Here is a 16,952-nt window from a genome sequence, read left to right on the forward strand (position 1 = left end):
TGAAGTGCCCAGAGGCTCAAAAGTCTCTAGAGGGTCAGTTGTCAATGATGCAGTCTGTCAAGAATGTGTCCATGAGGCTGTTGTCCAATGCAGTTGATGGAATGACTCACACAGCAGGCCCCAGCACTGCCATGCTCAGATATGCCTGAATGTAATTGTGCAGTTTGCAGAGAGTACTCCAATCAACAGTTCTTGCCTTTTTGGCCCAAAGGTCAAGATGATACTAGTCTTTCTATCCTGCTTACTTCTGGCTATCTACCACAGGAGTATGCTCAGCTATCCCTAAATGATCCTACTCCAGGAATCAAAAAGGGGGCAAGCATCTCTTTTTCTTGTAAAGTGCAGCAGCCTTTCAAAGACACTCATGGGAGGTCACCACCTCAGATGCATGGGTGTTGACAGCCATGTCCAGGTAGGGGATGGCATAATGGCTAAGGTGTTTACCCGACAGACACAAGGTACAGTGTCTGGTTCTCACCTTTGAAAGGAAACTGGCTAGGCTTAAAATTGCCTTCTAAGGCAGGTAGCCTAGTACTTATCTATGAAACTGTGAATCTAAACGATCCCTTTTTTATACACTCCAAAGGATGCTCAGAAACTTCTGCAGACATGCCAGCCCATCAATGAAGGAATTCAGCAGTCAAAATCCTAAAGATGCTAGCCAACTGAGTCATCAAAGAGATCCGACCAGACCAGCAAGGGCCCTTGGTCTATTCTAGATTCTTTTTTAAGTACAAAGAAGAACAAAACCCTTAGTCCAGTTCTGGATATCAGAAAACTGAAATGCTTTGGAAAACAGACCAAGTTCTGGATGGCCACAGTGCAGTCCATTCCACCTCTCCTGATAAATTACAACTGGAAGTGCTCGACTGAGATCTCAAAGATGCCTGCCATCACTACCATCACATAAAGGTAGCGAGACTTTCCAGGAGATTTCTGAGCCTTCAGCTGTCACTAATCTTTACCAATTCCAAGCTCTTCTGGTCTCAGCACAGCTCCCCAGGTGTTCACCAAATGCATGGTGGTAGTGGCAGCCTGGCCCAGACTGCAGGGATTCCAGATGTTTCTGAATTTAGATGATTTATTCCTCACTGCTTCAATGAAAGCATCTCTGATCAAGGCTCAAGACTCCTTACAGTTCTGCATAGGTCCTTGGGCATTACAGTGAATCAATAAAAGCTCTGCTTGGAAGCAGGACAAGTGTTGGAAGCCTGCAAGTGAAGAAGAGTTCTCTCTCACACAGCCAAATGGCAGCCTATAAATTCCAACATTTTTCAGGTTCCCAACCCTCTGGTGGATATGGTTCGATAGTTCCATGGCATACAGCAACTTCTGCTTTTCTCTCTGTCCGTCTAGTTCCTTCATTTGAGGCTGCTGCAGTGGACTCTAGCAGTTCAGTGGTCTTACCTCATACATCCCATGCATTTTCCAATTTCTCTGAAAATCATTTGCCACCTTCACCTTCAGTGGTGGTTACACTCACCACTAGTTGGTACAGGGCGAATTTTCATTCTTCCTTATCCCCATGCCACAATCACTACAGGGACTTCTCTTCAGGGGTGGGGGAGACACTTGGAATGGAAAATGGTCAAGGGACCTGGTTGAGCTTCAAGGTCAAACTTCACATCAATGTCTTGGAGATGACAGCAATCCCCCTAGCACTGCAGACCTTCTCCCCAAGGGCATAATAGCCATTCAGACGTGTGTGGTTTGGTACCTGAACAAACAAGGGGAAAAATCTCCTACCCCATCTTGACAGACCATGAAGGCTTGCCAGTGGGCAATGTCCTCTCAGTGGCTTCAAATGTGATGCACATCCCACAGAAATGCAACACCCTAGAGGACAGTTTGTGCATGAACCTTCGGCAGCCTTATGAATTGTCCCTGAACCCAAAGGTAACAGCTCATATTTTCAGCTGCTGGGGCATCCCCTGCTGCAATCTTTTTGCCACTCCATTTAACATGTAGTGCAGTAGTTTTCTTCCCCTGATCCCTCCTGAGGGCAGTCACCCAGGGATGCTTTCCTGCTATCTTGGCCCTTAAATCTCCTGTTAAACTAACCTTAGATGCCCCTGATAATCAAATTTATTCAGAAAGCATCCCACTGCAGAACCTCACTGCCCCAATTCTGGCTACAACAAGTGTGTCCTCTCTTTCTCTGACCTCAGCTACACCACTCTCCCTATGTGCTGAATCCATTCCTGAATCTAATCTCCCATCCATCAGGGATGCCTCTGCTCAATCTCTGCTCCCTCAACTTAATGCATTCTCCAATTCCAGTGATGGACAGGAATCCCAAGCTTCCTGACAGAGTGACTCATATTCTTTCTTTTTCCCAGAATCCCTCAATTAGGAAATTATAGATTAGCAAGTGGAAACATTTCTCCATTCGGGCCTCTTCCAAAGGACTACATCCTTTTTTGGTCCATTTGGATGTCATGGTCTGGTTTGAGGTATTCTACCATTAAGGTTCAACTGTCTGTCATTGCCAATTTGACTGTCCTCCTTTTTGAACCTTCAGCTACAGTAAGTTGCTGTCATGGAAAACTCTTTTTTTTTTTGTGGCTTTTACATTTGCCAGGAGGGTATCTGAGCTGCAAGCACCATCTTCTGTTCCTCCCTAATTAATTTTTTATAGGACCAAGCTCACCTTGGAGTCTACTTTGAACTAGCTGATTCACTTACCAGTCTTCTTTCCAAATTTCACTAACAAGGAAGAGTATTTGCGTCACTGTTCAGATGTACATAGACAACTCAGATTTTATTTTGATACAACTAAAAGGTTTAGAAAATATGACCGTTTCTTTCTTTCTTTCTTTTTTAAGGTAGGACTCAGAAGTTTGTGTTCAAAATGAACCTATCCAAATGGCTCTCCAACTATATCTCCTTTCTGTATTCCTTGAAGTGAATAGCAGGCTTCACTGATGATATATGTGCCGCAGACACCCGGTCTAGTGCTCATACCACTGTCTCCCATTATAAACCGGATGTTCAGTCTAGTTCAAGAACTTCATTTAGTTCCACCATTTTGTGGAAATGTTCTCTCCTAGAAAGTCCCAGGGATTATTTGTGGCTGAAGACTCTGCCCCACAGGTTGAAGCCCGATGGAAAAGGCAACATTGCATATGAAAGTTGTGTACTTAACAGAATGATAGAGCCGTGTTGTCTTCTTCCAACAAATTCAACTGTCCCTCCCTCCCTCCATTTCCCCATACCAAACTGTCACAGTGGTTAGCTGAGTGCTACTAACTGGTCTGCTAGCTGGGCTATATCAGCCACCCTGCAAGGGTCTTTGTCTGTTGCCCTTGTTCCTGTTTTCTTCTTGTTAGCATGCTATACAGACTGGACAATTTGTCAGACAGCATAGTATGGGGTAAACTCAATATGAAAAGAGAAGGGAGATCAGGGTACTATTGGTAGAGGAGGCAGAGCTCTCAGACGCAAGACTCTAAAATGGCCGGATTCAGATTAGAGTCAAATCTGATAACACATAGATTGAACTGGATGGGAAAACATCACAGAGGTCTCATTATGATAAATACATAAATTTTATTTCTTTTAACAGGAAGTGTTAAGAATATTTGTGGACCATCACCGAACAGTCAGGCTAGTTCAGTATTTTAACAAAACTTTAAAGCCTATTGCTTAGCTGCAAAGTGATTTGCCACTGTTTCACAGACAAAGGCTGGATAAATATATACAAACAAATCACGTAAGATCAGTGCAGTTTGCTGTACTTTTGAGAAGGAAACAAAGGTGTGACTACACATAACAGCATCTTCATGATTATAAAAGTAATTACAACCTCAGATAATGACAAAGCCTCTACAATTCCCTTACCTACAGAAATCATATTCTCAAAGTTCTGTACCATCACCTCCCTGTGCAGCTCTTTCTCCTGTTCACTCAGCAGGTCCCACTCCTCTCTTGAAAATCCAACAGCAACATCCTCAAATCCTTCTGGCACCTGAAAACACAAATAATTGGTTTGCTTATTTGTTGCAATGTACAGACCGTTAAATTTGAAATGCTTAAGGTAAAAAGTTGAATATCTGATTTGTATGCTACACTATACAAAAGCTTGAATATCTGATTTGTATGCTATACTGTACAAAAGCAATACACACAGCATGTATATAGTAATTTTATTTAGTGAAGAAATAATTCAGTTGTGGTAAAAATGTTCAATTAAAATTGTAGTACATTCAATAAAAAGCATAGTTGCAAGAAAACGTAATAGTATTGTGAAGAAATTAGACTGCCATTTGTGCTACCATGTCTGGATGAAGCTTTTGTACATGATTTCAGATTAACCTGTGTATTATATGCCATCATGACTTGATATGAAATTGTGAATAAATTCTTATATGTTGATTTATAATCTGTTCATACAGAATGTTTTAAAGACTTGGACAGTGTCCCTTTACATTTCTAACTTTGCATATTTGTGAAGAAGGTTCTAACTGCAGTCTGTCTCAGAATTAGCTGATCTGCAGATGATGTCATCAGAATGATGACAGTTGCTATGTGTTAATGTCAGAGGCTGAAAGACAGGCAGGAACTTTAGTAAACAGCTGTTGGTTGATTTTCAAAATATGAAATAAAAATTAGAACCGGAACAGCTGTGACAGTCTGTAAAAGAGTCTGAAGTCAGTTACAGTTATAGTTGCTGTCAGTTATCAGTTAGCTGCCAGTTGTCAGTTGTTCACAGTTGTATTGTACAGTGGATACCGAGAAGGACTCCCCAAGAACTGTAAGCCTGCCTTTGCTCTGCTGCAATAATTTAGTTTAAATCAAGGAGAGTGTTCTTTAGTCAGATAGGAAAATTATAACTAATCAGTTAAAGTTTTTATAAAGGTTGGATTTTTATCCTTTAGTACTGATTTTATTTTCCTGGTGACTGAGCTCTCTATTTATTGGAAATTACTGTTTTACATTTTTAATCATTTTGTTTACTATTAAATATTTTTATTAATGTACATTGTGGCTGGTCAATCAGTGCTTTTCTTTAGTGATTTGAGAGTGCTTATATCTGCTTTGATAATTTCCCAGACCACTCTGAAAGCCTGGCCGCTTTAGGTGATTTGCTATCATTTGTTTTAAATATCTTATTTTCATAACTAGACACACCTTTAAAAGAGCATGAAGGCTCTCTGACTGATGGCAGTGTGTTACTGTATTATTTTGGGGAAGAAGCACAGCTGGAAATCTGTGTAAAGCTTTCCCAGTAGTGCTTGGATGTGTAATATTTAATTTATTTAAGTGTGAGTGTATCAGAGGTAATTAAAAACAAAAAACTCCAACAAATGAAAACAAAGATGAAGCAGGCAACCATGCTCCACACAAATATTTAATAAATTAAGCGCTTTCATCAGAAAACACAAAGGACTTCATCAGAATCTGTTGAAGTCCTTTGTAATTTCGGTCGAAAGCGCTTAATTAATTAAATATCAGTGTATTTGTGTCTTTCGGCTTTTCCCGGTTAGGGGTCGCCACAGCGGAACTCCAGTCCGCTAATGACTGGCAGTAGATTTTTTATGTACTGACTTGCCGGGCCTAACACACAACCTTCAGCGAAGGAACACCCATTCACGCATGTCGCTACACAGAAGACGCTCTGAGAATCGAACGGGCAACGTCTAACTGTGAGGCGACAATGCTACCGCAGCACCACCACCGAGGTCTTAAACTGGGACACATTGTTCTGAAGTGTGTAATCAAGAGTTATATTAAGGATGGACAGAAGTATACAGTCCAGTCCCAGATTATAGAGTATGTTCCTGTTGTGCTCTTAGGGGAAAATTGTGAAATATTGTGAAATGGTACTCCTGTTTAAGTGACGGTCTCCTTAGTTACTGACCCAGGATAGTAAGGGACATGACATTATTGTTGGCAATCCGATGGGGTATTATCTGGACATTACAAGAATAATGAAATGTTCCACCAAAAAAAGTGTAAAGGTGGCAACATATATATTAGAATAATGGGGATTCAATAAGGGTGTTAAAATTAGGTTAATAGGTTACATATTAATAGCCTATTTGCTGTCATGCTCAAGATTAATAAAGTTTATTTAATTATTTTGACATTTGTTAACCAGGCATGTCTGACTGAGCAAAAGCCCATTTTCAGTGGAGGCCTGGGGAAAGCCCCAAATAAATAATAATTGCAGCTATAGTTACAATAACAGTTACAATGAAGATTAACGACAATTACATAAGCTTTTTAAAATTGAATAGAATAAATAATGTTGTGTCAGTGGGGCAACAGGTAGCACACTTGCTTCTCATGCAAAAGGTTATGGGTTCTGTTCCCACACCAGGTGTATTGACTGCCGACACTACAGTGCTTTTTCCCACTGTACTATGGCCTTATCAGACTAATCATAGAGTACAAAGTTCACTTCAGTATGTACTGAACCAGGCATATGCAACAACTAGAGTGACCTCAGAATTTCCTTACAGAAAGAATGCTAGGCATAACAAATCTGTCTTTTGCAGAGCCTTATAGCCCTTTCACTTACTCAGTCTCCTATAGATTGCTGAGGGGTGATCTATGCCAGGCTTACAAGGCATCCACAAACCCCACTCTCATGAATCCCCTGCATACTTCTAAGTCTCATAGTACAAGAAATACAAGGTGCAAGGTCCCAAATTTTGTCTGAGACTTAAACAGAAAATGCTGGAGAGACAGCTGTGTCCCACAGACTGCCTCCTCCTATGAAACAGCTTGCTCATCCACATGGAGCCGAGTTCATATATTACCCAACCTATAAGCAACCTAGCCCTGTGTATGGGTAATAGGAAACTTGCACCAAGCCTGGCATGCATGTCCCCTATGGAGAGAGGTAGCTTATAAATGCCTGGCCCTCAATGTTCTATTTGGATAAAGGACGTCATTCTTTTGGGAAAACTTGGCTATGCTTAGAAAGGCCTCCTGGGTCATTAGCCTAGTAACAATCTATAAATCTATAATATGCGAGATAATCATTGGCCTACTTTGTCTAAATTGTTATATAGTTACATATTTCTATACATATACACATTATTACAATTTATTAAACTGACTGCTTTAGTGTTTAGAAGGAGCTAAGGCTAGCTGCCCTTGTATACCATTTTAAGTCTAGTCAATTTCACTTTCAAAGGTGAAAATTAAATCTTGTGTCTGTAAGGTAAACACCTTAACCATTACATCAACTCCTAACTCCAAAGGAAGTGCTCTAGCTTGCGGTGTATGCATTGATAGGCACCTACGTACGTACTAGGCTAGGTGCCCTATTTTAAGCCTAAGATGAGAATCAAACCCATTTCCTTGCATCTGTGAGGTAAACACCTTAACCGTAACTGTGAAACATTTTCTTTTATTCCTTAGTTGAGCAGGTCTTTATGTTATGAGACAACTTCTGAAAGATGCCTATACTTACTCAGTTTAGAGGCTAGCATCCCACGTATTGCATATATCAGTAAGCAGCTCACAACAGGCTAGCATCCCACATACCAAGTACGTCAGTAAGAGGCTTACCACAGGCTAGCATCCCCCACACAACATACATCACTAAGCTGCTTACCACAGGCTAGCATCCCACACACCACTTACATCACTAAGCTGCTTACCACAGGCTAGCATCCCACAAACCACATACATCACTAAGCTGCTTACCACAGGCTAGCATCCCACACACCACTTGCATCACTACGCTGCTCACCACAGGTTAGCATCCCACACGCCACGTACATCAAAAAAGAAACTTACCACTGGTTAGCATCTCACATACCGCATATATCACTAAACAGCTTACCACATGCTAGGATCCCACACACCATGTACATCACTGAGCATCTTACCACCATATCACAGCCACCCAAAATTTTAATCACTTATGTGGAGGTTTGAAGTCTACTAGACATTTAGAAAAACCTAATCTACACAGTACCATACCCTCAAATACACCCTCATTTGTACCTTCTCGCAAACAGAAAAAGACTTGTTCTGGCTCCAAGTTCACAGCAGTAAGGTCTCCAGAGGCTGTGGTCACATAAGGGAATGTTTTAGTAATAGGAGACACCAGTCAGACTCTATAATGGCCCACTCACCTGAATGAACAAACATAGGGCCACAGTCAGCTGTCTCATCTAGTGACAATATTTGTGATGTGATCAGAACCTTTGGTTACCATGACCACCACCAATATGAGTACACCCATAGCAGAGTAAATGACTGCAAATATTCCAACTTCTTAGAGATGCATACAGATATGGCTAAGCTCTCCATGCATGTGTCCACAATAGGAACTATACCTGCCTTGTATCTTATCATCTGTCAGAATGATGCCACAACTCACACCAATATAACTGACTTCAACAAATAGATAATTAGCTGGTGTCATTCCTAGGGAATCTAATATGTGCCAGCATGTGTTGGCCAGCCTGTCTCAACAGGGATGGCCTGTATCTCTCTCTGCAGGGCTTTGGCATATAAGCTAAGACTAATTTATATCCACACAATTCCTTTTTTAGGCAAGCTCCATTGCTTGGTTATTCCAACCTGGTTAATACCAAGCAAGCACTGTTCAGTATTAGGGAGTTTTCATAAAGAAATGAACCTATGAACCTACCATTAGGCCTTCCTGAGACTCGTACCCACTTATACACATGTACAGCCATGTGTAGCTACTGAAACAAAGTTTCAGTGTAGTGATAGGCACTGTAGCCTAGTTTGGAGGGACTGCTATCACTTGTTCAGACCAAAACCTGTTACTGTATCAACTTTTCAAGTTTGTAAGAACAATATTTAAAAATTGTCCCTATTTTGGGGCCTTTGTACTACTTTTACTTATGGCTTTGTCCAGATTTCTTGCTTTAAGAGGTTGAGAGGTATGGCAGGAGGAAATAACTACTTTATTACAGAATGCTCATCTGATCTGTTATCAGAACTGTAGACACAAAGACTTTCTTAAACTATTGTGTTATCTGATATGTTATCAGAACTGTAGACACAGACACTATTTTAGTCTATTGTGTCTTAAAGGAGAAGCAACATTATTCATCCTGAGGTTAATATTTGGTAAACTGTTCTCCAAAAACATGCACAACTCCTTGAATAAAGGAAAATTATACAATTGAAACCAATGAGTTTTCAGTATCTTATATATCCTGTTTTTTTTAAGTCAAGCTCAGAGCTTTTATAAAACAAAAAAAAAATAATCCTACATTCAGGTCAGGTAAATCACAATATCTGAGGTGTTCAACATTGTAAAAGCAAGTAATTCAACTAAAATCGTATCTTGTCTGACAAAATCTTGCAGCCTTGAATACAACCTGTTCATAGTACTTTGTTTCTGATTTAGTACTTTACTTGCTTTCTGCAAAACTAGCATTCTTCTCTTAAAAAAACTAAGAAAATTTCCATTTGTTCTCAGTTGCCCTGAGGTTGTTGAAAGTTGCCCTCTGTAATACTTGCTGTTAGAAAAATATATAATAGTAATTGCATGCTTAGTGCATTCGAGGTTTAAAAGGGTTAATACATTTATTCTGTTCACACTGCATGAATCTGCACAGATATTAGAAACTTAACAAGAGACATTTCATTTCTGCTAATGTCATGAAAATAATAAGAGACATTTAATTTCTGTTAAGGTCAGGAAACTTAAAGAGATATTTCATTTCTGCTTATACCATGAGAAAATATGCAGCTGCTAGAAGCTTTGATAAAGAAAACAATAGATGCTTGAAAGTATAAACCATAGTCAGCATTACTTGTACTAAAGCTAGAAATGTACCTTGAATCTAGACAAAATGTAACACATGTATTAGAACTGTACAATTGAAGAATTGAAAAGTTAAGGTGGGCTAAAATAAGCCCAAGGACAGGTTGTTTTTCTCAAAATGTTTTTGCAAGACAGCAAATAATCCAACCATGTCAGCAATAAGTCTGGTAACATTTTCTGTGAAACATACAGAAAGCTGTGTCCAACTACGTCAGCAATAGAATAGTAACATTTTCTGTGTGACATGAAGAGAACTGTATAAGAATAACATACTGATCATTGAAGAGCCAGACAAATCTTGTACCTACATGCTTTGTCTCCTTGCTGCAAGTAATAAAGGGTGCCTTGCTTGAACCTAACATGCATTGGTCTTTGAAGTTTTTCCTTTTACACTTGCCATCTATAATGATCCCTCAACACATTTACAAAACAACAGATGTAGCCTTCCCTCTTCATCTGCAGCAGCATACAAACTGTGACAGCTCTCCCAGGAAGGGTCACCCAGACACAGGCTGGATACAATAGCTGACATTAAAAACTCCCTTCACAACTTCATTACAGGATGTTCTCTTTTGTCTTGCTGCTGATGAAAAAGTATGATTTCATTTATGCTAATGTCAGGAAACTTAACAAAGAGATATTTCATTTCTGCTTATACCATGAGAAAATATGCAGCTGCTAGAAGCTTTGATAAAGAAAACAATAAATGCTTGAAAGTATAAACCATAGTCAGCATTACTTGTACTAAAGCTAGAAATGTACCTTGCATCTAGACAAAATGTAACACATGTATTAGAACTGTACAAGTGAAGAATTGAAATGTTAAGGTGGCCTAAAATAAGCCCAAGGAGAGGTTGTTTTTCTCAAAGAGTTTTTGCAAGACAGCAAATAATCCAACCATGTCAGCAATAAGTCTGGTAACATTTTCTGTGAAACATACAGAAAGCTGTGTCCAACTACGTCAGCAATAGAATAGTAACATTTTCTGTGTGACATGAAGAGAACTGTATAAGAATAACATACTGATCATTGAAGAGCCAGACAAATCTTGTACCTACATGCTTTGTCTCCTTGCTGCAAGTAATAAAGGGTGCCTTGCTCGAACCTAACATGCATTGGTCTTTGAAGTTTTTCCTTTTACAGATTGGTCCTTCGGACCGGAACCCTCTCTTCACCTCGGATCAGACGGCCAGGTGGTTGAAACCGTACGGGGAAGAAACCAAATTGGTTCTTCTTATATGGAAAGTCCTCCGACTGAATTGTCGTTCAAAAGAGGCCAGCCACTTTCTGATCTGTGACTGAAGAACGGGTCTCCGCGAATCGGTGATCAATCACGTAGGCTCAGGTAAGGTGAATCTACTTTTTTCTGTTTTCTGTTTTAGATCAGGGACTAGATGTGTATTGTTTCTGTCAGATTGTATTTTTGCAAGTCAGGGACAAAAAAGATTACTGTCTTGTCATAGATCAGGAGAAACAGAATAAGTAGGCAGTCATTCTGAAGAGACTATAACAATATCCATGGTATGACTGAAGATCGGGTCTCCGCGAATTGGTGATCAATCACGTAGGCTCAGGTAAGGTGAATCTACTTTTTTCTGTTTTCTGTTTTAGATCAGGGACTAGATGTGTATTGTTTCTGTCAGATTGTATTTTTGCAAGTTAGGGACAAAAAAGATTACTGTCTTGTCATAGATCAGGAGAAACAGAATAAGTAGGCAGTCATTCTGAAGAGACTATAACAATATCCATGGTATGACTGAAGATCGGGTCTCCGCGAATTGGTGATCAATCACGTAGGCTCAGGTAAGGTGAATCTACTTTTTTCTGTTTTCTGTTTTAGATCAGGGACTAGATGTGTATTGTTTCTGTCAGATTGTATTTTTGCAAGTCAGGGACAAAAAAGATTACTGTCTTGTCATAGATCAGGAGAAACAGAATAAGTAGGCAGTCATTCTGAAGAGACTATAACAATATCAGTGGTACCACGTTAAAAATTAAGAGAAGTTACGTAACGATCAAAGGGTAAAACAAAATGGGTAATAATTGCACAAAAAGACCCCAAAACCCGCCGTTAACGGAAGACACAAAATATATGCAGTCGTAGCGCGCCGAAAATATTAGCTATTATTCAAAATGGGTTAATAAATATGAATTCGACGGAAAATTAGAAAAATCCTCGCTTATCAAACAGCTCAAAAACGATTCAAAGGGTCGGGTAAAAAAGCAACGTCGATTAGGAATTCCTCAGGCACACAGGTGGCTGGAGGAAGTAAACCGTAGGGAACAAAAAAACAAAGATTCAAAAGCAATGTTTTTAGATAGGGAAGATAATAACTTAGTAACAGCATCAGCACCTCCACCTCCCTTACCAGAATATGAAGCAAGTGAACAGATTAGTCCACCCCCACTATATCCTGCAGTCACTGAGGATAGAGATATTGTGAAATTAAAACTGACTAAAATTAGAGATCCCATCAGGACCAGGTCCCGAACAAAGGCAGGTAATTCAGAAGAAGGTATCGAGTTATGGCAAATAGTTAAGAATTCACGATCTATAAGTGAAGAAGAAGAAATATGCCCACTTATAGAAGTACCCAATCCTCAGGCAGGTCAAGACAATCAGGACCCAACTATCTTAGTGTATAGACCTTGGACTCCGGAAGATATCCGGAAAGCCACTGAGGGAATTCCCCATCCAAAGGTTAATTTCAGAAAATTCTCAGAAGATTTACAAGGAATGAGGTTGAGTTATAACCTAAACGGAGAAGAAATAGAAAAAGTAGTTAGACAAATTGTAGGGCCAGATTGGTACAGGATTAGTGGGAACTGGAATCCTCATGATGCTGCACAAAGACCCCTCCCACATAGCAGCGCAGAATTAGACACCAGAGTAAAAGGTCTTACAGACTGCATCTCTGAAAAATGGAAACCTAGGGCAGACTGGACTTGCATTAATCAATGCATCCAACAAGAAGGCGAAACAATTGATCGGTATTATGCCAGATTGTTAGAATGTTTTAATAACCACTGTGGAATGCAGGTTTCTGAAGATCAAACACAAGATTCCCCATATGAACAACAGTTGAAGAACGCATTTTTAAAAGGCAGTAGCACGCCTATAAGCAGTTTTACTACAAAACACATGGTAGACCATCGTACAAGCAGGTTACAATCATTACTTGAATATGCTAGGCATGCCGAAAGGCATTTTAATAGCAAAAAGAAAAAGAAAGCTCAAGTATTTTCTGTAGAAGATGGAGCAGAAGTTTATGTAGTACAGTCTGGGAAAAGGGGCAAGAAAAACGCGCAGGGAAACAAACAATCTGATCAGCAATCAGAGGACTTTAAAGGGCAAGGGGAGAATGTTTTAAATGCGGTAAAAAGGGACATTTGGCAAGGGATTGCAAGAAAAACAAGAAGGCAACAACGGAAGACAAGGAGGGTGAGGACTGACTATATGGTAGTCAAGAATCACTAGAAGGGGCTAGCAAAGAAAGGACAAATGAGAATGTGATAGAGGGAATAGAGGAAGTGCAGGAAGTTAGTGACAATGAGGAAAATGAAATATCAGACCTAGCTTTATTGTGCTTGGAGCTCTATTTAGCACACACGAAACCAGAAGTTACACTCTTGGTAGAAGGGAGGGAGGTCAGATTTTTGTGTGACTCAGGGGCATCACGAACCCTGATACACCCCTCCAAACTACCAGAAAACACAGAGTCACCTGATTACATACTGGTCAAATAGCTAATGGACAGCTGTATCGGGAGCCTCTCTCCCGTAACATTGCAATAACTGATCCAGTTTCAGGATTGACACAAAAAAGCAAAATTGTAGTTTCTGCAAAATGCCCAGTAAACCTCTTGGGCAGAGACCTCATGCAGCTATTTGGTATAGCAGTAGTCCCAACCATGCAGGGTATGGAAGCACAGCGACAAATTAACACCTTTGTAGTGCAATTGGAGGGTGAAATGTTTTATTGGTACAGCCAAGACCTGGTTACGACTGGTCCAGGGACTGTGACCAAAGAGTTAATGAACCTAACCATCAGCAAGTTCCCCTCCCTTGGCACTGATAAGCAACACCTGTTGCACTGTACCCTGTATTATTGCAACATACCAGGACCTGATACGGAATATGAGCAAGAATTATTCAAGAATCATGCAAACAGATTGATATTGCGTAACCTGTACTGGGACACAGAAGGGAACAGTGTAGCCAGCTGTTCATTGCCCCAGGAGTTCTTTGCACTTTATAAATCTAATCGATTACCACATGTTAGCTTAACCAAAAACAGAAATATAGAATGGGCAGACCTAGGAGAAAAAGTTATGAGATGGCAGAAACCGACAGAACTAGAACTGTTAGAACAAGGAATACAAGTACAAAAGTTGAATTGGATAACTCAGCCCAATCCAGCTGTGCACTTGCAGTCTAGCGAGGACAGCTGATTGACACTCCTATTAAAGGAGGAAGAGAATGCCTTACAGAACATACCAGAAACTCTCTGGTCAACAGGGAAATCATAGGTTCATAGGCTGATACTAGGCTATCTGCCCTAGGGCATTTACAAGCTTAGCCAGAGTATGTTTGGCTTTTGCCACCCTTCTTAGATTAGTTGACTGTGCCTCTGTATAGTAGGTCACAGAAGATAGCCCATTTAAGGTTAGTTTACCGTGCCTCTGTCTAGCAGTGACACAGAAGAGATCCCAGGGGTAAATTTACAATCTCCCATCCAAACGTCAAGATTCTTCTTGAAGAGGGTCATTGAGAGGCTCTGTCTGACATGGATTGGGATTTTGTTCCAGAGTGAGGGGAGCCTCTGGGATATGAATCTGTCCCTCCAGCATGTTCTATTTATTTCTGTGCTGAGGTTTAAGTCACTGGAGCGTGTAGTTCTGATGGATTTGGATTTCTTGAGGTGGAGCATGTCCATTAATTCTGGGTTGGACATGGCGTTATATGTCAGGCACAGATCGCCTCTGAGTAGGCGGTAAGCAACTGAGTAGAGCTGGAGTTTCTTTAGCCTAACTGTGTAGGGCATCTGTTTGAGTCCCTTGATCCTCTTGGTGAGGTACTTTTGGGGTCTTTCTAGTTGTAGCAGGTGTCGGGTAAGGTACATCCCAAATGGGGCATTGTATTCAATTATGGGCCTAATGAGTGATGAGTGGAGGGGCACAATGACCTCTCTTGATCTAGATGTGAACCCCTTTGTGATAAGGTGGGCTATATAGAATGTCTTTCTAACCACTTTGGCAATGTGATTGTCAAAGGAGAGATTGCAATCTACTTGGGTCCCCAAATCCCTAATTACTTCTTCCATACTTAATGGATTACCACCTATGTGGTAATTTGTGGGCACTTTGTTTTTCCCAAAGGGGATGACTATGCACTTTTTGGCATTTAGCTTTAGGCCATGGCTCTGGCACCAGTTATCCATCTCTGTGAGACCTTTTTGGAGGATGCTTGTGTCAGCCAGCGAGTCAATTATGGCCCCCAGTTTGCAGTCATCTGCAAACTTTGTCAGCCATAGTCCTCCTGTGTTAGCCTGTACCTCAGAGAAATATATACCGAACAAGAGAGGTCCCAGGACTGAGCCTTGTGGGACGCCACTTGTAACTGGTTTAGAGTCTGACATGGCACCTGCAATTCTGACCATGTGGGTTCTATCCCTAAGCCAGTTTGCAACCCATCTTGTGACATAGGGGTTGATATTTAAGCTGGTGAGCTTATTTATGATGCCCGAGTGGGGTATTGTGTCGAAGGCTTTTGCAAGGTCAAGGTAGGCTGTGTGGACTACCTTCCCTTCGTCTATGGCCTTGGTGGCTGTTTCAAAGAAATTGACCAGGTTCAAGAGGCAAGACCTGCCCTTAACAAAGCTGAATTGGGTAGGATCCAGTGTTTGGAGGTTCCCAATGTCTTTGTTTATGAGTTCCATGATTATACGCTCCATAGCTTTGCAGACCAGGCTAGTTAGACTTATGGGGCGATAGTTTCCGTGGTCCGTTGTGGCACCACCTTTATGGAGTGGGACCACTGTTGCTGTATGCCATTCTTTGGGTACATATCCTGTTGTAAGGTTGAGACTGAACAGCGATTTTAAGTGAGGGTTCAGTTCTTCTTGGAGCTCATGTAAAATGCAGCCCGGGACACCGTCCAGTCCCATTGATGCTGTGTTTTTTGCTTTGGAGAGGGCAGCTCTCACCTGTGCATCTGTGATGTCAGGGAGGCTACACTCCACAGAACCTGTCTGCCAGGATGTTGGCAATGTCTGTGGGTTCAGTGTATTTTTTGTCATTTTGCACCAACTCCGAGCATATCTGGGAGTTTCCACCCAGGTTTCTGACATAACTAAAGAAAGCCTTGTGATTATCATTAGTGTCTTGTGCAATTTTTCTTTTGAAGCTGGCCTTAGATGATTTTATGAGGGATCGTAGTTTCTTGCTAGTACTGATCAGAGTTGCCTAGGGATTTTGCTCTATCATGTAGTAGCTTCCTCTTTCTGTTGTACAGCTTATTTATGGCTGTGGTCCACCAGACAGGTCTCCTGCCTTTGGAGGAGTGTATCTTGGTTTTATTTGGGATAGCACGATCCATGCATTCCTGTAGGTATCCATAGAATGCATTTGTAAAGGATTCTGCGGTTTGGGCCGTATTTTCCACTGGCCCTGGGGCTTTGAAGGATTTCACCTCAGTTTTGAGAAGTGGGAAGTTTGCTTTTGAGAAGTTTTTGACCGTGGTTTCCTTTGCTGGGGGTGGGGATGGGATATGGATGTCCATAGTGATTAATTTATGGTCAGATCTTACCAATGAGGGGTATACCTCTGGGGTGGGGACAGGATATGGATGTCCATAGTGATTAATTTATGGTCAGATCTTACCAATGAGGGGTATACCTCTGGTATGGAACATAGAGTCCCGATGTTGGTGATGATCAGGTCCAATATGTTTTCCCCCTCTTGTGGGAGTGGTGACCAGTTGTTCCATAGCACTTGAGTTTATAAATTCTAGGAACTGTTGGGCTAGGGTGTTGGGGCTTGAGTAGTGCTCCCAGTCTATGTTTTGGTAGAAGTCACCCAATATAATGGTGTTTGGAGAGACCTTCATATTTTCCAGTGTCTTCAGGAAAGCTGAGTGGGGTTCCTGAGTTTGGGAGGGTGGTCTGTAGCAGGCTACAAACTGGAAG

General features: G+C 41.0%; 1 protein-coding gene across 2 annotated transcripts in view; it reads right to left on the bottom strand.

The window, feature by feature from the left end:
• LOC122798704 (zinc finger protein 260-like) overlaps positions 1-16,952 on the bottom strand; it is a 141,659-nt gene that overhangs the window by 112,088 nt on the left and 12,619 nt on the right. For both annotated transcript variants that reach the window (XM_044067799.1, XM_044067800.1), the window contains exon 2: positions 3,841-3,967. In XM_044067799.1, coding sequence (XP_043923734.1) covers positions 3,841-3,967 — 127 coding nt within the window. The remainder of the gene's footprint in view (positions 1-3,840; positions 3,968-16,952) is intronic.

Source organism: Protopterus annectens, chromosome 3.part1 (assembly GCF_019279795.1).
Source record: "Protopterus annectens isolate FY-2018-M chromosome 3.part1, PAN1.0, whole genome shotgun sequence".
NCBI classification, from domain to species: Eukaryota; Metazoa; Chordata; order Ceratodontiformes; family Protopteridae; genus Protopterus; species Protopterus annectens.